This window comes from Arachis ipaensis, chromosome B3, assembly GCF_059453495.1.
Source record: "Arachis ipaensis isolate K30076 ecotype BB chromosome B3, ASM5945349v1, whole genome shotgun sequence".
NCBI classification, from domain to species: domain Eukaryota; kingdom Viridiplantae; phylum Streptophyta; class Magnoliopsida; order Fabales; family Fabaceae; genus Arachis; species Arachis ipaensis.
Window position 1 is genome coordinate 17,966,515 of NC_142438.1, and position 25,114 is coordinate 17,991,628.

The 25,114-nt window shown below is 30.8% G+C and overlaps 1 protein-coding gene across 1 annotated transcript; it reads left to right on the forward strand.

The window, feature by feature from the left end:
- Positions 1–220: 220 nt before the first annotated feature.
- On the forward strand, positions 221–1,439 carry LOC107634278 (vascular-related unknown protein 1). Its single transcript, XM_016337821.3, has 3 exons — positions 221–666; positions 741–803; positions 886–1,439. The coding sequence occupies exons 1-3, from the start codon at positions 301–303 to the stop codon at positions 1,057–1,059; spliced, it is 603 nt and encodes a 200-aa protein (XP_016193307.1). The 5' UTR covers positions 221–300; the 3' UTR covers positions 1,060–1,439.
- The last annotated feature ends 23,675 nt before the right edge of the window (positions 1,440–25,114 follow it).

The window sequence follows — 25,114 nt, forward strand, 5'->3', positions numbered from 1 at the left end:
AAAATTTATTATTTTTTATTATCGCTTAATCATTAACTCAATTTCTTTAATTTAATTATCTAATAATATACTTTATCTCATATTTTTAAATATTAATGTCTAACTGATGGTCAAAAATAATAAATTTTGATAGTTTTGATTTCTAGCATTTTTTCTTAAATTAATGATAAATGAAAGTTTAAAAAAATATATATATCACTTTGGGTTATAATATAAATCCGTCTACATACGAAACGTTTCCACAACCACACCTCTTTCTTAAATACCAAATCCAAACACTAGAATTGTTGTGAAGAATCAATGGATGATTCATCTTCTTCGAGAGGCAAAAAAGACCAAGAAATAATAACAAATGATGATGATGAAGATGAGGAAAGTGGATGGACCTCTTATTTTGAAGATTTCTCATCAAGAAGCATAGAAGAAGAAGAACACAATAATAAGAACAGTTACTGTGATGGTGGATCCTCTTTGCTCTCAGATGCTGCTTCTTCTGCTGCTGCTGCATGGAACAACAAATTCTCTCATCATCATCATGATTATTCAGTAGTAGATGCTGCACCAAAAAAACTATGTTTCAAGAAAGCGATTAAACGACGAGCCAAACAGATTTCTCATGACGATCCTTTGGAGGACACTGCTAGCTCCCCAGTCAATAGCCCCAAGGTATTTATTTATTTATTTCTCTTTTTTCTTTCTTTTTTTATTTACACTATAATATATATAATGATTATGTGTAGGTAAGGGACTTGAATTCAACTGAAATTATTTCAAGCAAGATTATTGATGGTTCTACTTGTATGGTAAGTTGACCTACCTGGACTATATAATCCTGATAAGAATGCTTTTAATTTCTCATTTGATATCATGATCATGATATGTTAGGAAAAGGAATTCAAATCATCATCAGAGCATAATTCAGAGTTGCAGAGATATGATGATAATAATAATGAGGAGGTAAATTTGAATGGGAATAAGAGCATTGAGTGCACAACAGATTTGAAGAAGAGGGGTCTCTGCCTTGTTCCTTTCTCCATGTTGGTTAATTATTTGGGATAGATGCCAAATAGTTTCTATGGCCAAACTCATATGCAGGATTGTTTGTGCAAAGTTGTTAGTTGAGAACTATTAGATAATAATTTAGTTAAACATGTTAAATTATTTAAAGATTCTCAACTAATTACTTTTCGTAAAAACAACTGCAACCTTTCTCTATCATAACATAACCTCTCTTCTCTTTTCTTCTCTCTCTCAACCTCTTTTTTTTTTTTTTTTGTGTGTGTACATTGAGTAGGTTTTTTTATATATATGGCTGAAGAAAGATACCTATATACATACATGGGATGATATAACAATGATGTGATAATTTGTGCTATACGACCAATTGTTGATGATAGCAATATAGCATGTTGATATATAATATTTCTTTTTTCGGTTATCAAGCTTGTGATTTAATTTTGATTTATTAATTTATTTATGAGAAAATGCTAAATTAGATAGTGTTTTCAGCTTTAATTTTCTCCATATGGATACCTAATCACTCAATATATATTGTTAGACAAAGTAGCTTTAAACGCTCTTTAGCTTTAAGTAATTAAAAAATGTTGTACTCGTTTTTTTTTAATTAAACAAATCTTAATTTTCAATTTTTTATATTTTATATTAATAATTTAAACTTAAAAGAAAAACTAGCTAATAAGATTATAAAAGTAAAAGCTTAAGGAGAATTTCACTCTACTTTTTTTTTCATAACGTTAGCATTCGCATTGTTATATTATAAAAAAGGTTAATAACATTAAGGATAGTAAATATATAGAAGATTATATTTGAATTAATAATAACGAGGAAAATAGGCGGATGGTCTATTACAACAAATATTGAAATAAACTAAGGAAAAGTCTAGAGGGTCAGCAACTTTTGTATTTTTTGGCCAACACTTAACCATCAAAAGAAAAGTACTTGATTTTTCACCATTGAATGTAATCTATGGTTACAAAATACCAAAATTGCTGACCCCTAGCATTTCTCATAAACTAAATGTATATGGATTCTATGAAAAATTAATGCAAGATGGAGAAGATAGAAAGAATACTATTCTTGATGATAATGGTGATGAGTTCAAGTAGAAAAAGCCAGAGAGAGTTGGTGTATAGTATGAAGTAGAATGAACCAGGTGGGTCATAATTCATAAGGTTTAATTAAGTAGGTCATCAATCTTTATTTCACATGTATTATTTGACGTGTCAGATTGCAATAACTATATATAGTAGTAAGGTCGTTGTAAATTTTTTTTAATTATGTTAATTACATACTAAAATTAGCTATTAAAATTAATTATTAATATAAAATATATATTAAAATATGAAATTTATATTAAAAAATTAAATTATATATATATTTATATTTAAATTATAATTAATTTTAATAATTAATTTTAATATACACATAATAATTTTATATTTTTTCATTTTTAAATGAGAATAATATGATGAGTTATGAATTATTTTTAAACAAAAATAGTATGATGATTCAGGGATCTTAAATATAACATTCTGTTTTACACATTTATAATATAATATAGTTTAAAATTTAATTTTCATTAGCTTCAAAAAAAATTCAGTATAAATAAAAAGATAAATAAAACATATGTAAAATTTATATAAATCCAAAAATATGAGAGATTTTTGTGTGAATTGTTAGAGATAATTATTTATGAATTTTTTTGTGAAAAAAAATTAGTATAAATAAAAAGATAAATAAAACATATGCAAAATTTATATAAATCCAAAAAGATCAGAGACTTTTGTGTGAATTGTTAGAGATAATTATCTATGAATCTCCTGTGTTTAATTTCCAAAATCCTAAATATCTGTATGCAGTTGAAAACCATGCATAAGGAGTCTCCCAAACGGTTTAAATTTGATTGTGGTCTTCACTGGTGTAATCTGATCTTGTCCAAAATGTTCTGCTTATTGGATTTCAAGTTCGTACATATGTTATTATGATGGTTATGTCTATAAAAGTTGTATAGATTGTTTGGCATTCTTTTTTAAACATATAATATTTTATATGTTAGAAATGTAAATGAATACAAAACCGTTTGGGTATATTCTTGTTTGGCGCTTCTTGTTTATGTCCAATTTTGATTATAAAAATTAACCATAACTGATCCTCTTATAATAAAATATTGTAATTCAATAATTAGACCAATAAATATTTAAAAATTTAATTAGTCTGTTTATTTTTATATTTTATTAAATTTTTATTTTTTTAATTGAGTTCCAATAAATTTAGTAAAACTATCAAAAGTAACCGATATTATGAATATAAAATTTAGTTAGTAAAATTTAAGTTCAGTTAGAAAATTCTCCTTTATTAAAAGTTAGTTACAAGTTTGTTAGAAGGTTAGTCCATCTGAATCAATTTTGTTAAGAGTTGTTGTTAAGCTCTGAGCGTTGATATATATGGGTGTACTTAGTTAACAATAATAATTCAATAGAAAATTCTTCTCTTTTCTTTTTTTTCATATTTCTTTCTTTCTTCTATCATCTTCATCATTTTAATATATTACAAAAAATTCATTAAATATCAGCAGATTTATTAAAAAAATATGCTGATAATCTATTTATTATTGAATTTAGCGACAGAAAAATTCTGACGGTATAAATTTTATTGATAATTATTTACCGTCAGATTTTTCGTTTGCTATTAATTACCATAAAAAAAATCCGCTGATAATTTTAACCGTCATGTTTATTCTTCGGTAAATCCGACGATAACATGCTATTAACTAATAATTAAATAATAGCACGATAAATTTGTCAGTAAACTTGAATTTTAATTTTTTTTAACAATTCGATCCATCCGATCCAATTTCAAATAACAATTTTAAACAAAATCAAATATCCTAAAATGCAGCGTGCACTAATTTGGGTCACCGACGGATTTATTCGTCAAAAAATTTTATGATAATCTTTGCACCAATTTTTTCTCTTTTTTCTCTAATTATTATTAGCGAATTTACCGTCGAAAAATCGAATCTGATGAGAACATTTTTATGCGACAAATTTACCGATAAATTTACTGATAAACTTACTGTTAATGTCCAGGACGATATTTAACATTTTTCTTATAGTGATAATAGAAGAATTAAACCATAATTAAATGACAGATGTACCTATATATTTTCCGTTACACTGTTTGTATAGTTTATTATTAACAATACACATATATTGATCTATATATATATATATATATATATAGATGCATCTTGTATGTACATGTGTTCATCTCCCTATTAATATCTTTTTATATGGTCATCTCCCTAGTTAATCTAGTCATTAGATTCAACTTCACATCTTGTAATAGATTCTATAAAAAGTTTGTATAACTTCAAATAGTTTTTAATGATAAAATTATTCATACTAAAATGTAAAAAAGAAATTACCCGTATAGTTCAATACATTTATGAATACATTAAGCTAGAGATGACAACTACTAGTCAAGCATTTCCATCATCTTTTTTAAACAATGATAGAGAGAATAAATAATACATTTTTAAAATGTAAAAGTAAGTTAAAATTACATTCTTATTGTTATTAACTTTATCTTGAATTTGACACAATTAAATACATTATAATAGTAGTATACACCAAAAAAAAATACATATGTAATAGATAATTTTCATTTAATGATTAAAATCAAATTTAAAAAATATAACAATTTAAGCCTATCTTATTGGGCTTTTGGCTAGTATATGATAAACTCTTTCTTAATAGTTTGTCATAAGTAATTAAAAACATTAGCTTTTGTTTTTGTTATAAATTTTATTTTGGAAAAAAAAAAAATCCTCAGGAATCCGATGCCTTTTCAAAAAATTGGGAAAGAAATCAATAATAAAAAAAAACAAAGACAATGACATACCCAACTATATATTCATAGGGAAAAAATTGTTTATATGCAAGTGCAAGTCGTTGGATTCTTGAAAAACGTGTTAAGCCGGTTACCTCCTAAGCAAAACTTTTCTGATCTATTTTCTATTTTTCTTTTTTAAAATCACGCTATTATATCACCAATAACCATCATTACTTCTGACAAAAATAATGTATAATACACACATTCGCAACAGAAATAACGAACTACTTTTCTTCCCTTTTTTCTCAAAAGAAACCTTAATTAGCAATTACCATAACGCTCTTTAATAAAAGACATCATGCAAACAGAAGACATTTTAGTGTGTTACTGTTCGAGAAATATTTTGATTGCTTACATTTTTTTAACTCATTCTTGATTTATTATTTTATCATTATAAATAAAAATAATAAACAAGTTGTGACATTTTTAGAGTAAATCACCTAAATAAATTGTTTGGGAGAAAATTTTACGTAAATATCCTGATTTCTATTTGATTATATATTTTTATTTTTTTTATGTAAATCATTACAGAATAACACGATTTACAATTTTCATGTCAAATGTTGTTTCGTGTTACGATTTAGTAGGTATCTTTTATAAAACTATAACAGCTTCAAGCATTTAAATAGAAATATACGTTAAATGATTCACTTCTTTTATACTAATAAATTGTATCAAGTTATGAGTTAGTATCACATAGGATAAATCGCCATATCCAAACACGATTTAATTTGATTTAAGGTGATAATTTATTGGAGAATCTAGCAATTTAACATGACATATAATTGTATAAATCGTGTTAGAGTATTATGATTTAGAAAAGAATATAAATCTACCAGCATATTTACATAAAATTTTTTAAAATAATTTATTGAGGTGATTTGTCCGACCATCCAACATATAATATGTCATGATTTCATCATATTTAATTTGTTGACTAAAAGTTTATTAAATATAAATTGGCAAAAAGAAGGCAATCTGCAAACTAAAATGACCAATTCTGATATTCGGATGTATAGATCCTATATATATTGTGTCTGAATAATTCCCTTGAACATCAGTCTCCTACAACGACTTCTTCAATGACACGCACAAAATAACCCATTAGATATATTATTCTAAGAACATATGCTAATGATTAATACAATACTTATTATCTACTATCCGCCGATAGTTTATTCCAACAGCAGGTAAGAAAGTCACAACAGAACTTCTAAACAAAAAATTAAAAAATAATATCCTCTTGTACCCTAATGGCCTAAAAATATTGTTTAATTCGTATGTAGAATATAATTCACAAAAATATTCCTCTCTCAATTATTATTTTGGTGTCTAGAAGTTTCAGTTTTTGATAAAATAACTGTTGAAAAAAATATTAATTTAACGATTAACTCCGATCAATAAAATATACCCTTTAATTTATTTTCATAAATAACAACAAATAATTTATACATTTAATTTTTTTTATTTAAAAAAAATGAGAGGTCAAACATAAATTTTAAATTTAAATGAGTTATGTAAGACTGCGTTTGTTTATAGACACGAGATATTAAGATAGAAATATAAAAATACAAAATTATGTTTAACAGATAAAATACGAATAGAGACAATGTATTTAGAGATATTAAATTAGAATATTTTGTATTTTTTGACATAAAAATATAAAAATACTAATAAAAAATACAATTATTTTTTTTAATTTTTTATTATTTCTATTAATTTTTTTATAATTATATCTTTTATTATTATATTTTTTTCTTAAAATTTTTGTATAGAAAAACAATAATAATAAATTAAATTTTTATAATTTATTTTTTATATTTAATTTATGATCAAATAAAATAACAATAAATTAATTTTTATATTTTTATTTTTCATGTGTTATTTTTAATATTTTGTCCCATTATATTCTTGTAATCAAAGAGACCATTCTAATAGGTTTTGAACTCGGTTGCTTCGAAAATATTTAATTTAAAGGAAAGAGAGTAGATTGATAGCCTTAAATATTACTATTAATTGGTCTCCCATCACCTGCTGGCCATTCATTATTTAATCAAAGAATTATTATAAACGACTGCAAAACGACCCCTCCATGTGCTGAAGCATTTAACCAATTTAGAAAGGAGGATTCCATAAGTAGTACTCTAACACATTATTCTCTCAAATTAAATTTGGTATGCATTCATAACTAATTTCTTTTTCTTTTTTTTTTTTTAATTTTACAGATACTACTTCAATGGGTGAACAGTTAGCTTGCATATATATTTCATATGCAAGGCAATAATTGAATCCTCAACACTTCCCTAAGGAAAAATGAGTCCCTTTGACTCAATAATCCTACTAGTTTCCAAATTATTTGGTTCAATGATTTTGTATATTTTTTAAAATTATTGTTTTTATTCAATTTATTTTGTTAAATTATTATTCTAGACTATAGAAATTTAATATATCTAAGCTTAACATGGTTTAATTTTGTACATGACAGGGTAAATTAAACTAATTCTTCCTCTGATATCAGCTACCTTTTTATTCATAAAAATACACGTTGATTTTCTTTGAGATTAGGCTATATATTTATAATATTCGCTATCTCTATATTTGTTAAATTGAATGTAATAACAATTCCTTCTATAAAATATGACGCTTACCTCATATTTTGTTAGGTCAATAACACGATACAATTAATTAGTTTAAAAAGTATATATTGTGTGTAATACTATTCTAATCTCATGATCGATGAATGCGTATAGTTTATTTAAAAAAAAAAAACCCTATGGTTTCTCAACTAAAAAGAAGTAAATACTAAAATGGTATCCGAAAGATTTAGTCGCTGACAAAATAGTACTCGAAAGATGTTATTAGCAAAATAATTCTTAAAAAAATATTAATTTTGATAAAAGTGATCAACGATCAATTAAATTAAATGATGTTAATATTAAACGCTGATGAGCTAACAGTAAAAAATTATTATAATTACAAAAATTATCCCTATAATTATTCATTAAAAGGCCCCAAAATTAAATCTAATTTTTACAAAAAAAAAAATATATCTTCTTCCTCCTCTCTGCTTAACACAACTTAACGCACAGTACGTATAACAACAACAAATCCAAATTCGAAACACAACAACAAATTCAAATTTAAATCGCAACAACAATAAATTCAAATTCAAATATCAGCATAAAAAACACTACATCCATTAACAAAATCAGAGATAGAAAAGAAGAGACGAAGAAGGAGGAACGAGAAAGATAACGACAAAGGAGGATGGTACCACTGCCACCGATGGATTCCATCGTATTGACACCTAGCTTTAGTCCAACCTAAACTTGCTGCCTACTCTGCAGATCTGCGCCAGTGTGACCGTTTCAGGTGCCGTCGAAGTGAGCAAACAGGAGAAAGAAAGGCGAGAAAATTAAAGAGAGAGACGGTACAAAACAAAGAGACATGACGAGAGAAAGAACAAAAAAATGAAGAAGAAGAAAATGACAATAACAGCGACAGTAGAAGCAGCCATTGCCGCTGTCGCCGAGTACAAGATGAAGAGAGAGGGACGCTATATGCAGAGAGGTTGAGAGACAATCGGAGAAGATGACACTACAAGAAAAACACTGAATACTGATGGAATAACGAAAATAATCAATCGGTATCCATATTATTGGTGGATTTATCGTTGGACACAATGCGACAGTATAATCCTCGCCGGTAACAATTTATTGTCGGATTTTTGAATCCGCCGATAATTATCATCGGATTCTGCGGCAGATTCTTCAATTGGCACCACACTATTTTGTTTTTCGCCTATTACCGTAAGATTTTTCTCCCGATAAATCCAACCTTAGCTTCAATTTTTCTTTTTTGTTAAAACACAATTAGTAGTCAAATTTTATTTTATTTTTTTTAATTTATTTTTATCCATCCAATTAGTAGTCAAATTCTCAATAATAGAAATCAAATAACAATTTTATTAAATATCAAGTGTACGAATCAAATAAAAAGTCAAACAAGTAAAATACAATCAAATAGTCCAGAACAAAATTCTAATCACTACGGATCCTGAGAATCGTCGTCGTTATCCCCCTGGTCATGCTGAGACAGCGGACTAGGTGGTGATGTCGGTGCACTTCCAACAGCGCCGCTGCCACTAGTGCGCATCTACTCCTGGTAAATCACCATATGTTGCTCCTACCTAAGCTCCACCCTGAGGGAATCTATGTCTGAAATGCGTACGAGGATCTTGTTATATCTCTTCTCAGACTGCTGTAACTATTGAGCCTGTTAGTGAAGGCTTTTGGTGGAATTCAGCACATACTCTCTCAAATCTACGACGCTGTCCTCGGGATTGACAGCACAGCTGGTGGCAAAGGCAAACGAAATTCTCAATGTGGAGGTGTGAAGGTTGTTAGTGAGAACAATTCCAGTCCATAAACGTGATTCTTATTATAGGGTTCAGATGCGGTCTCACGCCAAACCCTGTCAAGATCAATGATTGCATCAATGGCGTTGTTGCCGTCCTTTCCAGTAGGCTGGGATGGCTTGGTTACGGCCTCCAGTCTCTGCGTGTAGGACTCATGCGTAACACATATTAGAAGGCAGATGACATTTAATTGAAAACTTTATGTCAAATGATGTCTACTCACATAATGATCTATAGACCGCTGATCAGTAAATATCTTCTTGTTCTCCTTCAAACTATGAGTATATATACTTGAAGGTCTCCACCATCGTGATATCACGATCTAACGTCTTAGACATTAAATATCAAAGACAAATGAACTTAATAACAAAATAAAACAAGTTACATACCAGCTTGGTCTTTGTCTTCATGAAAGTCGCTTAGCCGCCGGTATACTTAGATGACCCTTCATCAGTTTTTCAATGGATGTACAATGCCTTCTTATGTCTGGACAGAGCCAAATAGTGAGGTGGTCGCGCCTCTCACGTACGTCCTCCATCATCTGCTGAAGCTGCCTAGCCATCCGATGGTCAAAGATCTTTCTAATTATGGCATCGTGAGTCTTCTCCCATATAAATTTCTCCTCCACAAAGAACATTTAGCACTAGTTAGTCGAAATTAAGTACACAATTAAGCAAAATAGAAGATATAAACTAGTTAAGATTTGAATCAAATTGAGTTTTTACTGCCTACTTCTGCACAAAGAACATTGCTCTCTAGTCTCAGCAGGAATCTTCTTGTAGCTCGGCCATGGGTGAGGTACATCAACTTGATGACATTGGTACACTCATGTATACATGCATTGTTATTTGGCACAAACCTCTTAATGAAAAACTTAAGATTAGTAGTTTGAATCAAATTTGAAGTAATATATAAATTTAGAGTTTCATCTATAATTAGAAGGTGTCTAACATTTTATCCTTCAACAATTCACTTAAACAATTCACAAACAAACCAATATGGTATCACATCACTTAAGCAGCAACATCCATCAACAATCAGGAATTCTCAAACACTTTCAGCAGTTCAAACCTACTTACCTAAATTGAACCTATCTTAACAACCTAAATCCACTAAAACCAAAAAATTGAATGTAACTAAATTAAACTAACTAAAATGGAAAACTTAATGTTAACAACCACATATGTTGAATAAGAATATCAAAATAGTTTTCATATATAAAACTTAAAATAGTACTCACGCTGTCAAACCATCAAGCCAATTTTTCATCCGTACGATGGAAGGTGGTAGAGGGGCATCTGGCTGGGATCCGTGTGAAGATTTTGGCACCGCGATGTTTGTTGCTGGAGGAGGCGGCATCATCGAAATATTGAGCTGTTGAGCAAATAAAGACGGTGGAGGAGTCTACTCTGGTAAGCAGTCAGACGACTTTCTGGTGGCGGGATGGCACAGCAGAAGGAGCCACATAGTTGGGGTTAGGGACCATGATAAATGGCTGATCCTGTGCACCCATTGCCTATGACGTCTCAAGGGTAGTCAAAGTAGAGGGCGTTGACTGAGAAGTCCAAGGGGTATTAGTAGACACCCTCCTTCTACCACAACCATGAGGCCAATTTGTGACTCCTCTACCTGTCGTCATATCTGCAAAGAGCAAATTGGCAAACACATATGTCACAAAAATAATATAATAGTAAAAGTAGGTCACAACCTACAACTCAAAGAAACACATGGGTGCTGTGTAATTTAGTAAGAGAAACACATTAATTGAAATTAAGTACATAGCAAGCATGGTTCAATATAACTTGAAAACTTTCCAAAAAGATGTTAACAGGCAAAATCATCAATCCAACTTCACAACTTTAATGCATGCCAAATCAATTACCTAAACTATACAAAGTGTCAACATTCAAACAATTTAGGTTCTAGTATATCCACAACAATTAAGTGCACAAACTTGATAACTAAAGCAATAATCAATATGAATAAGCATCACCAAGTAACAAGAAAAAGTTCAATATGAACATTCAACACATTTAAGCATTTAACCAAATAATTCCAGCAGCATATTCATAAGAACTTAAGAAATTCCAAGCTCTTCCAGCAGCCTCAGAACCTAGTAACTTATTCTAATGATATCTTAACCACCTAATAAATCCACTAAAACTAAAAATAACTCTAGCTAAACTAAGTAACTAAAAATCAAGTTATTGAAACTAAAGCTAACCAAAACATAATTGATAACGAGATTTGATTAAGAATCTGGATTGCAGAAATAGAAAGGAAACAAAGCTCGGTAAAGGAGTTGCAATGGCTATCGGAGTTGCGTCGAACCTCTCTTGAAGGAGAGACAGATATCGACAGGGGGCTGCCAGAGTATAGGGTGGCCAAAGACGTCGCTAAGGGAGATACGAGAGGGTTAGAGAGAGAGAGAGTGAGAGATGAGAAGGCGGAATTGCGTCGAAGCTCACTTGAAGGAGAGACAGACAACGATAGGCCGCTACTGAAAGGGGTTGTCGGAGACATCCTTAACGGGGAGAGAGAGAGAGAGAGAGAGAGAGAGAGGTTTTAATTCGAAATGAGGGGATAGAGGGTTACCTATTCGAATTTAGGGTAAGATTACCACTGATAATATATCAGTGAGTGAACAAGACGTAGCGTTACACTAATTAGGTTTATCGTCGGAGAATCCGACTCTAAATCCGACGGTAAGTAATGCAACAAGTTTTTTTTTCCTCCAATAATTATGGGAGAATTTACCGTTGGAAACCCTAATCCGCCGGTAAATCCGCCACTAACTTGCGACACTAAATTCGCCAGTAAATCTAACAGTATTCAACGTTTTTCTTGTAGTGGGGGTTGACAGAGTTGAGGAGTTGTTGTCCTTCCTTTTTGATATTATTGTTTCTTTTTTTTTCCTGAAGACTCTGAGTAAGTGTCTGAGTTGGATGATGATAAAAAAGATATCAAAGTTATGGTTGAGGGGATCATGGATGTGAGGAAAAAGAAGAAGAAGAAGAGTTTTAGTGAGGAAAAAAGGGATTAAAATCTTTTTTTATTAATTTAGTTGGGTGATGGAGAAGGAATTGAGATTTTTTCTTGAGTGAATTTTAGTGACTCAGTTGGATGAAAATGAAGAGATTTTTTTTTAATTATAAAATAAAAAATATGGATAACTTTTATAATTATAATAACTGATTACTGCTAGCTAGCTCAGTATTTAATGTTAATGACATCCAACTTAGTTGATGGTTGTTTATTTTGTCAAAATTAATAATTTTTTAGAGATTATTTTATTAATAATATATTCAGGTACTATTTTATTAGTGTCTGAATTTTTTGGATATCAAATTAGTATTTGTTCCATTGAAAAAAAAATGCACTTATTATAATAATGTATGCTTGGTGTGTATCATTTTTTTTCAAAAGTCTAAGGTGATAAGAAAAAATATATTAATAATTATATTTCTAATACTTTTTTTCACAAGAATCTATTTTAAATTTGTGTTAATTTTTTGTATAATTTTTTTTATTTGTCTTATACTATTTTTTTAAAAATTATTCAAAATTAAATTCTAAATCTTTAACTCATAAAATTATTTTTTCTAAAAACTTAAACAGATAAAAAGAATCGCGTGCATAATTATATTTCTAGCAAGTGTGTCAACTAGTCACATATTAAGAATGAGCTTCATAAAATGGCGAAACTTTATTGCAATATGTCCTTTACTAAAAATTCTGCTTATGATGCGAAGCCACGGAAAGATCAAAGTTTATTAACCCATGCGATGGTTGGATATGATTTACACTTATAACTGAGATAAGGAAAAGGAAAATCTTAAAATACATTAAGTGTCAAATAATTAATTATACGAGCCAAATCATTTGGATAATAATTATTATTATACTGCCTTGATCTAGTAGCTTCGACAAGACAATTAGTCTGAATCGAACCACTTGGCTAATAAGATGTATATAGTTAACATCACATGTTAGGTATTCAATCAAATAGTTAACAACCACTAATGATGTGATTTGAGTTTATGGGTGGTAGATCAGAGGTCTAATTCAAATCCATTTACAACTGATTAGTGATTACAATGGAAGATCAACTTCACCTTCTATCTCGTGACATACAATACATTATCGTAAAAAAATAATATAATTCATATGTTAAAATTTAGATGTCTACTTATATAAAAATATCTTCGCATAAAGATAACACTGGTGTTATGAAACTGTCTTTTTTTTTTTTTTTTAAGTTGAAATTGATAGAAAAAAATATATGAATTGTTATATGTTTAATATATCTTCTCAATCAAGAGTTTTTTTTAGGTTTTACTTAAATTTTTGCATAAATATATATATATTTTTATTTGACTTATACTTTTTTTTAAAGACAACAAAAAATGGTTAAATTCTAAATCTTTCAATTATTGAAATTTTGATACTATATTAAAAAATTATTTTTTTTAAAATTTAAATTGATAAAAAAAAGTATATTAATAGTTATATATCTAAGTTAAAATGTTAGATAATTGGATATATTTAATTAAAATAGAGGGACCACTTTGATTTTGCTTTTTTGTTTTCGTTGTTCAGTTCTTGTTTTATTTATTTATTTATTTTTTCTTTTTCTCTTTCCTTTTCTTTTTTTCTTCTTCCATCCCTTACTTCCAAATTGTTCTATCCCTTATTTTCAAATGTAATGTCCTTCTCTTTCAATTTCTTTTGTTTTGTATTGTTTAAATTTGTCATTAACGAAGAGTTCTATTCAATGTCAAACAAATGTATGAAATAAATGTTGAGAATAAATAATATAATCACAATTTAATTTATCATATGTTAAATAATTTATTATTGTTATTATATGTATCATTCAATTAAAAAATTAATACAATAAGATATTTAATTAAATTTAAAAATTTATCATTACAATAATAATTATATTGATAATAAGAGATAAATATTTTATAATTTAATTCAAATTGTTCTTAGTTATAGAATTATTAAAATAAACATTAATAATTTGGATAAATCGATTAATATATATATAATAGTTTTTATTATATGAAAATTAATATATCTCATTTATTAAATTTTATATATAGATTATACATATAGAGATATGACTATTGAATTGATTCACTCTGAAAATTCTTAATAGTTATAATTACCGTATATTTATCAATAGGATATTCTCAAGATGAATATGGTAATACAGTTTTTTTTGACCTGCGACTGTCATAGTAATTAACAATCCATTTATTATATTTTGATTTCGGACATTTAATGTCCTAGGATGCCAGTCGAATGAATATTGGGTATGATTTAAATACTTGTAGAATTAATGATTAGTTAATAAAGAATCCGTCAACTTTAGATAAAGAGTTTAAATTCTATGATTATAATTATTGGAATAAATAAACTTTAGCCAAAGGGATTGATTAAATGAAAAAAATGAGTTTTTTAAATCATTCACAGTTCAATAGAGTAATAGTAACAACTAAAAAATTAGAGTTTGATAATTAAACCATACTCTAAGGTCTCAGATTCTAAGTAAAATATTACTTCATATTATCGAATCATTAAGGAGTGTTGCTAGATGCCAACCTTGATTAATAAATTTAATTTGACTAATTTACTACCTGCTTAGTATTGAATCTATGGGATTATACACTAACGAGTATTCTAGTATTTGTTAAAGAATTATTTAATTATTATTTTAATTTAATTAAATAAATAATTATATTAATTCAAATAGAATATTCTTTACTAGCATCAAGAATATAATAATAATATAATAATTCAGAATATTAATTGAGAATCAAGGATAATTAATTATTATTTTGTTTCTAAATTTAAATTTTAAGTTTGGATGAAATTCTATATGTGTGTGTGGAAAACATACAAAAAAATTTTATTCCTTTACTTCTACATACACAAATATATGTGAGTCTAATTTTTGAGGAAAAAAAGTTATGCTGTTTAAAGAGTTGCAAAAAGATTTCTCATCAATTTATAACAAATATTTATATCGATGTAAATATGCATAAAGTATTCGTATAATCGAAGAATAAAATTTTTACTAAAACGTACCGAGATATTTGTATTTGATCTATGTCATTCGAATACAATTTAATTTTAAGTACAAAATAAATCTTTAGAATTACTTTATTACTTCCGTTGTGTGTTATGAACACATTATAATTCTACAATAAAACCATTCGAACGCATAATTCATTTGAAATCAATCAAAATGAATGAACATTTTTTGTTAAAAATAATCTATGATTCTTTTGAGCATTGAATTTGCAGTATTAAAAAAATGCCCTCTATTTATTTGAAAATTCCTTCTTGTTTTTATTTTTTTTAATGTTGTTCTATTGGATAAGAGGTATTTTTTAAGTGAACTCGAATTAATTTAAATCGATTAAATTCGAGTTGGACCAACTCGAATAATTGGATACTCGATTAAAAATTAAATTTAGAAAAAAATTACAAAAAAGGGAATACGTTGCATTGATCAAAGCTCGCTTTCCGTCTTTACCCACTTGAAATTAGTCATGAAGTTTGATGCCATAGAACAAAAACAATAGACATGATACACGGCTAGAGGATGCCACCCACTTCCTTCTGAATCCATCACTCCACTGATAGCTCCAACTCTATCGAATATAGCTAGTTAGGATGTATGGTTGTGGGGTAACACTTGGCAGCAAATTCCTTAAAAAACAAAGACCAAGATTTAGATGTCTCTAATCCAACTAACGCATATGAAATGGGAAAGATGTATAAGTTTCCATCATGTGCCATTACCATGAGTAGAACCACTCCATATTTTCCAAACAAATTAAATGTGTTCTATTAATGAATATAAGAGGTTTGTAATCACTACAAGAGACACGTCGAATAGCGGCGGTTTTTATAGGGATTTGTGACGGTTTTTAACCGCCGCAAAATAGTGTACCAGCGGTTTCAAAAATGTTGCAAGTTAGGGGGTGGAGATTTGATTTTGTGACGGTTCTAAGGAACTGCTGGCACAACTGCAGCTAGGGGTGTAATTGGTTCGGTTTGGTTCGGTTTTGGACCAAAAACCAACCAAACCGACCTGATCGGTTCTACAATGAGACCAACCATTCGGTTGACTGCTGTTTGAACAACCGAACTGAACCGAACCGAACCAACAGTGATTTGGTTCGGTCGGTTTTTTCGGTTTTTCATTCCTAATAATCAGAATTTAAATTACCATAAAATGAACTTTAAAACCGTCAATAAACTAGAATAACAAGAGTATATCACATCCCAATTCAATACAAATTCAACTTAATTAAACATAAAACAAATACAATTAAAAATGTCTAGTAAAACAACAAAAATAAACACACTTTAAATCGAAACAGTCACTTTAAAATAAATGAAAACCAAACAGCCACCATGCTTAATATGAATCCACACCAGACTCATCATCATCTTCCCCAACTTCAGGCGTCGGTTCATTGGGTTGTTCATTGCTTGTTGGCTGCATATATATAAACATAACAATGAAAAATTAGCATTTTAAGCCACAACAACAATTTGTGAAACATATTATATGCAGCCATAATGGATATATAAAACAAATTAACACATTATATGCAGCCGCAACAAAATTACAAAATATATTATACAAATTAAAACATATTATATGCAGGCACAACAAATTATAAAATATTTTATACAAATTTATATGCAGCTAGATATTATATGGATTAAAACATATTATAATGCAGCCACAACAAATTATAAAACAAGATTACAAGATAACAAATTAACGGCACACATAAATATGCAGCCATAATGAAGAAAATAATAATTATGACTTGTTGATCCTTGATGCAATTTTCTAACAAAAATAAAAGAAAGAAGATATAAAAAGAAAAAACTTCTTTAAAAAAATTATCAAGTGGAAAACAGTACAAAAAATTATTGTTCTGCTTCAAAATACAAAACCGGCAGGAGCACAAAGTTAACAAGCAAGGTAATCTGGTTTGACATAGTCTGCCGATCATGCCTCTAATCCAAAATAATTTAACTCCAACAAAGGTCATTTAGTTTCAGATGATTAAAACAGATTATAAAACATATTATATGCATTAAAGCATATTATATGCAGCCACAACAAAATTATATGAGTTGATTAGATTAATGCAGTAAAGAATTAAGATAAATTCTGCAGCAAGATGTTAAGCTAGCTGAGATATAAGTGCAGAAAAGAAGTGATTGAGTAATATTTTATGACTAGAATTGATAGGATAGAATTATATCCATTGACTACACCATAGACCTTATATATATATATATATATATATAGCTATAAGACTAGCTACTTTTTGTTATTAAAACAGAACACTAACTAATGAAACTCTCCCCTATTTGCTTGTTGTACGTTCCATAATTTTTACTGATTCTTGATTTTCTTCTTTATGGGAAACATTGTTAACTTTTTATTGGATAAAACAGAGACCAGGGTTTGGTAAACAAGATAAAAAGCAAGAACAATAATTAAGCAACAACAATAAAATTCTGCAGAAAAAAATTTCAATGAAACTCATCTTTCTAATTAAGCACAAACTAGCAACAACAATAATTTTAATCAGTAACAGCAACAACAATCAGGGACAAATTAAGCACAAACCAGTAAGAGCCCTCAGAGACAAAATCAATTATAAAAATTTGAAAATCAGATCTAACCTCCGAAGAAGACATTGTTCAGGTGCTTTTTGCAGGAGAGGGCTCGGCGACTGGAGTGCTGCTCTGCTTAGGGTTTCTTGCCACGACTTAGGGTTTGTTCCGACAGCTTATGACTGGACGACGGCGTAGACTCCGGACTGCACGAGGACGCGAACTGGACGATGCTGCTGGCTACACGACGATGCTGATCTTTGCTACGCCTGCGAGCCTGCGACGGAGATGAATGGACGACGCTCTCTGGCTCTCTCAGGCTCTCATTCTCCCAGACATGGCCGCGTGGAGGAGGAAGAATGGAAGATGGAAGTGATCTGTGGCCTGTGAGTGAGTGGGTGTCTCGTGTCTGTGTGAGGAGTGAGCAGTGAGCACCACTGATGGTGAGTGGGTGACTGCGCCGCGTGAGTGAAAGGAAGAGAGAGTGAGGCTGTGACCTGTGGGGGTATTCAGAGTCTAGGCTTTTATACCTAGGTTAAATCAGTAAGGGTAAATCAGTAAAAAGAATCACTTATGCAGCATCCTATTCGGTTCGGTTTGGTTCGGTTCGGTTTTTACTAAACCAACCAAAAATCGAACCGAACCAATCGGTTTAGTTCGAAAAAAACAAAAAAAACCGATTTTTTCGGTTTTTCAATCCGTTGTTGTAATTTTCGGTTCGATTTTGTGGTATTTTTCGGTCTGATTCAGTAACTTACACCCCTAACTGCAGCAAATCAGACAACTGATTTTACCGTCGCTATTTGGCAAGTGGATTTTAAAAAAAATTGCGGCAGTTTGAAAACCGCCGCAAATTTATGTAAGGTTTTTTAAAAAATGCGACGGTTTTGAATCGCCGCAATTTTATACATCAAATTTAAAAAAAAGCATACATTTGTCTGGTGAATTTTTCTAGTGTTATCCTTTCTAAGGGTAAATATTGCTCTTAGAGAAAAAATATAATATATAAATCAAATTAAAACTTAACAAACAATGCATTACTTAAAAAACTAGCAAAACTAACTCCAGTATAAGCCAACTAAGCCAACCATCTTTTGTTTCTCATAAATCCAAAACCTTTGTCATGTTGCACCCTAACATCTTCAATAATTCCAACACCAAGGGCATGAAAATGGTGATGGAGACCAACAGATGTAACCTGCAATTTCAATACCTATGAGAACTTCCAATAAGTAATTTTTGATTAAACTTAACTTGCAGGAATCCATCACATTTTATAGCTAGCTGCCTAACAGATCTGTACTGCTAATACAAACAACTGACTGCCATAGCCCTCCACCTTTCAATATAGCTATAATACTAGGTTATATTAAAATGGCCAAAAAATAAACCCTTGCCTCTAGAGCGAGATTGCTAACATAAACAGTGGTATATTGAGGATTCTTCTCTGGTGCATCATCACTGGTTACTTGTTGAGCTTCTTCTACAATTAGAAAACAAGATAACCATGAAATAAAAATCATCCACCAAGCATAATCCATAATCAAGCTACTACAAACAATAAATGAAAAAGTATCCATATATTAAAAAAATAATTATTTAAAAAATATCAACTATAAAATATATAATACAAATCAGCAGCATGAACACATAATATATTGAAGTGCCACTTTAAACTTATAATAAGAAAACAAAAATCATGTTGTAGATCTCAAATGAACTTTTAGAAATTAGGCAACAAATTCAATCTCAGCCGATATTCCAATAGTTAACTCCACAACACTTTTAGAATCCGAACTCTGCTTTTCATCATTGCTGTTAGCTCTTTTAATGGCTCAGTTATAGTGTATCTGTCTACTTCCAAGCCACTTACCTAAAGTGTCAGAAAAATATTAACAGTTTCATAAATAATAGAAGGTGCTAATGTGTAAACTACAAACTAAGAATGGGCCAAAAAAAAAAAAAACAACAGTTCATAAATTCAAGAAAAACTATCATTATCAATGATGAGAACCTCATCACCACAAAATATTTTCTCAGCATTGATATAACTGGAAAAAAAAACGATTATTTGATTCTTTAGCCAAAATATCTGGCCAATTAGGCCCCCATCATCCGCTCCCGCCACCTTCAGGCCTCGACAGTAATATGGAGCAACATATATTAAATTTCACAAAATTTCTACTTAAAGATGATATAATATGAGAAAAATGAAAAAATTATTGGGTCTTCCCCAGCGGTAATAAATTGGTGAGCTGAGTGATGTCTTTGTATGATTGTTTAAACAAATATATGAAAAATTGGATATAATAAATGTTGGAAAAAAATGCACCTTAATAAATTTGAATATTATTAAATTGTGTGTGTCAAATTATATTTTTGTTTTATTATAAATTGAAATTATAAAATAAATAATTTATGTTCTAATACAAGTAATGATAATAAAAAAACAAGTGTATATATATATAGCCAAAGAAATCAAATTCGGTCTCAACACTCGGGTCATGAGCTCATCAGATCAACTAATGTAGCCATTATAACAAGTTGCCTCGATCAAGTTTTGTGAAGCTAAAATCATATCAATCATGGAAATTTATAGACAAGTTTCTCTTTGGTTAATAACATCCAACTTGTTCATTATGCTTATTAGGGTTTGAGGTGAAAACCATTCATTTATTTTTCATAAAATCTCATTCTTTCAAGTCTTTTACTAATACATGTAACATGTTAGAATCGTGGCGAGTACTTTTTGCATCAAACTCCATAATTTACAATAATCTTCTTGGGTCATAGACTTTTGACAACAAATTTCTCAAGTCTTAGATATATCTTATTTGTTTAGCTATCACTAAAAAGAACCAACGCAAGTTGGCACAGATGAATGAGGGTCTGTGTTTCTTAACTATCTCTCCCGAGTTTGATATTCACTGGAGGATGTGAATGAAACTTGCTTGCTTGAGAGGGTCGCTCACTTTGTGCCTCTACAGTACTCGAAGAATTAGTCATTGACCTTCCGACCTGATGGATACCCTGGTGCAAACAAAATAAAAAAGCTATCATTAAAAGAAAAGAGTCTTTAAAATATTTATGATAATACCCAAGCAAAATGTATATATTAAGTTACTAACCCACTCGTTTTTTGTTATTGGTCCATAACGTTTTGGCTCTTAATCTGCTCTCACGTTATGCCTCACCTTTTTCACAATCCTGACCCAATTATTCTGACCCACTAAATTCACATGGAGACAGGCCCTACAATCCACAACGAAGCTGCCTACAGAAAGCGGCTAAATCGCTATGGTAGAATACATATACTCACCGTACTCTTTACAATGCTAATGACACGCTCAAATTACTCCGCAACATCTGAATCATCAATATATTTTATACAATATCTCAACAGTCTAAAATTGATGAATATCAGTATATCAGTCAAGTACTTTGGTACATGTGAAAACCTTCATATTCATTATATGTTGTTTTCCTTAATTTTCTATATCCAGAAACTTATGTTATGTTTGCGTGATTTTTGCTCTATTGCTGGCCGCAAACACAAGTCATTGAACCATTGGTCATGCAGCAAAAATAAAATAAAATAAAATAGTAAAATTTGTAGTAATAATGCAACACACAGATAGAATGTTAAATTTAAAATACAGTATTTTTAATAGTTAATTTATTATTAAAAATAAAAAATTTAATTCTAAATCATAAATCTTAAAGGTTAAAATTTAAATTTTAAACTATGAGTCATAAACACTAAATCTAAATCATCGATTATACAAAATATAATAAATGAAAAGTTAAAATTTATTTAATTAACAAAAAATAATGCTTTTGATGGTTCTTATTGAACTTGAGAAGGGGGTTGAATCAAGTTTGCACTAAGTTAAAATTTCAGATTCTGTTTTCGCAGAAGCTTAAGTTGCAGGAGATTATTTCATTTTATTTCATGTGCAGAACAGAAAAAGAGTAGGGAAGAGGAGAAAGAGACCAGCATGTATCCTTGTTCGGATTCTTGGTACAATGAATCCTATGTCCAGTCTCCACCACAAACTATGGTGGAATTTTCACTATAATTCACTGATTACATTCACCAATACTATTGAATTACTCCCTAATTCAACTAGTATCTACCCTAAGCTTTCTTCACCAAAGCTTAGCTACCCAAAGTGCTTTCCCAACTTGGAAGGGAAATCCTAACAGATTCAAAACTCACCAAGTGCTAACCCAACTTGGCAAGGGGAACTAATCCTAGTTCAACACCTCAATTACATCAAAAATCAGTGGCTATTATGCATCACTCTTGCCTTTTCTCTCTTGGCTTTTCAACCTCATATAATCAGCCTTTTCTCAACACAGAAAATGACATAAGACAACCATAACAAAGAAAATAAAAAATTAAGCTTGAGTAGAAGAAAAGATTTCAGCTCCATGTTAGAGGTGATGCTCTGAGTGTGTGCTACTTTTTCTTGCCTTGAAATGTTGGAATGAGGCTTCTTATATATCTTCAGCTTACCTTCATTTTTACTTCTTACTTTTGCTTGTCCTTGCTACCCGTTGGAGCTGTCACAGCTAGCAAGTAGTCCTTCTTCCTCATGCTCCACTACCTTTGCTGGATGAGAAGCACGTCCACCACCTCTGTGGTCCTTTGTTTTGCTTTCTTCCTTGGCATGCACTCCTTTTTCATCCTTCTCCATAACCCCTGCTGCTACTGCTCTTTGCTCGTTTATGTTTTGCTCAACCATGATCTAAAATGGTGCTCTGCTGATGTTCTTGAGTTAGTGGGGGTGTCCTTGTGTCCTTCTTGCTTTATTAGAGCAACACTTGTCCTTTTCTTTTTCCAACTGTCCTTATTTTCCTTTTTTGTGAATGCATAAGCTTTTATTGTGGATTGGTGAAACAAGGAGGAGCTTTGGCTCTTTTACATTGTTGAAGCATAAGCTAGTCTTGAGCTTGTTTATTTGCTTGAATAATCAAATTATCAAATGGATAGACCAGCTTCATTGTTTGTTTGGCAGTGAGATGAGTTATAGGCCTGACACAATAAAACACACATTAAACAATATTGGGCTTTCAACCCAAGAAATATTTGTCATCATTTATAAAACCCAAAATCAACTTAAACTTAACAATCTCCCCCTTGATGACAAACATCATAAAAGGATAGGAATTAAAATTTAACACAAATTTAAATGGGTTGAGAGCACTTCCCTTTGACGACCATCCAAGGTGTATAGTACTCCCCTCAATGTTAGCAGTTCTCTCCCCCTTAATCATGACTTACATCTTCACCTGGACAAAGCTTAACAAACAGCCAATACCAATTTTTCCAAGCAATTTATCACAGTAATGGTGACTTTAAACACCAAGCAATTAACACTAACCATGACATATAGCAAAGGACAAATTAAAGTTAATCATAGTAATAAGTATCCAGCATCATTGTTCTTAACTAACACTGTTAACCCCTAAGCCAATGCTAACATATTCCTTTTCTTTTCTCCCCCTTTTGTCATCAAGGGAGGAAAGGAAGAAACTGCACAAAATTTTTTAGTGGCTATCCAAAAAGTTATCAAGCAGTAATTTAGTTATGGGTTACAGTCATCCAAATGAAACATAAAAAGTTCAAAGAAAATAAAAATGAGTCATAGTCACAGATGAGATAAAAAGGCCTAGGCATCAGAGGTTCCATCGTCATCCCCCTCATTGTCAATAGTTGTAAGTCCAACCTCTACATCCTCTATAAAGTCCCTCAGAATTCGAATTTTCCCTTTGGTCTTTTTGAGAGCATTTTCCTCCATAACTTGGTTCCTTTTGCGCTCGGCACCATGAGTGAGAAGAAGGTCTGTCAGATTGATGAACTCCTCTAGCACATTCTTCAAAATGCGTGTCATGACCTTGATGGTGGTGGAGGTTGAAGGGAAAATCAGAGGATCCTCATCAACAGAGGGAATATCAGTGCTGTCATCAGTCTGGCAACGTTTGGGTGCTGTTTTCTTTACTGCACCACCCCCTTTTATATATGAGTTACAATCTTTTGAAATTTCAGCCCCAAAATCAATATTGTAATATTGAAAAATTTTTGTAAGAAGCATGGCATAAGGTAAAGCATTTTTGGTACTGACACACGCATGCATATGTCTCACAAGCAAGTAAGCAAAAGAAATAGGAGTTTTAGAGAGAAGAGCAAACAGAACCAGTGTGTCACAAAATGAGACGCATTGAAGAGAACCGCACTGAGGCAAGATGATGTGGTTAACAATCCTGTGCAACTGGGCACGGATTAGACCAAGAGACTTGTGAGTAGGAGTGGTACCTTCTAAGGAGGGATATTGACGCACATAGTACTCTGAGCTTCAAAATAAGACACATTCATAGTATCGTCCCACTTACTCGACGTATAGACATCAACCCCCCTGTCTTGATAATCTAGGGCTTTGCTTAGGTGGTATTTGTCGAGGATGATCACCTTACCTTTAACAAAAAGAAGCGATTCTCCCTTCTTTGCAGGACAGATTGCTGTAAAACTGCTTCACCAGATTAGGATAAATTTTCTCCTTAATGGACAGAATAGGAATCCATCCTTGACATGTAAACAGAGGAGTAAAGTTCAGACCTTTCCTACGGAGTTTGTCTAGATTGAAAAGCTTAGGAGGACAAAGGGTGAGATTATATATGTCTTTACAGAAAAACAGGTAGTTCATGAGAGATTGAAAATGACGACGATCAAAGGACTCGTGGGGAAACTCAGCATAGAAAGACTTGTAACCAATGGGATTGGACGTTTTAGGTTCAGAAACGGAACGAAGAGGAAAATCAATGACTGTACCGCGGGTATGGCGAGTCTGAGACGAGGGAATCTCTTCGTCTTCATCATGAAGAGGTCGTTTTCCTTTGGAAGAGCTAGGTTTAGATGAGCTTGGCTGAGAGACATTTGGAAGAGTAGGAGTAGGGCGAGGAGCTGCGCCAGGGCGGCGAGCAGTGGTCTTAGTGCGATCCATGTCAAGAGTAGGATTTGGTGGAGATGGAGGAGAATAGTGAGTGGGAGATTGGGAAGGCGATGAGTGTGTGTGATCAGCACGGTTGGTATGGGTGCCACTATGAGAGCCTCTGCATCAG

Coding starts and splice junctions, on each gene's coding strand:
- LOC107634278 (XM_016337821.3), top strand. CDS start 301: ATGGATGATTCATCTTCTTCGAGAGGCAAAAAAGACCAAGAAATAATA. Junction 667..740: donor CCCCAGTCAATAGCCCCAAG/GTATTTATTTAT, acceptor GATTATGTGTAG/GTAAGGGACTTGAATTCAAC. Junction 804..885: donor TTGATGGTTCTACTTGTATG/GTAAGTTGACCT, acceptor ATGATATGTTAG/GAAAAGGAATTCAAATCATC.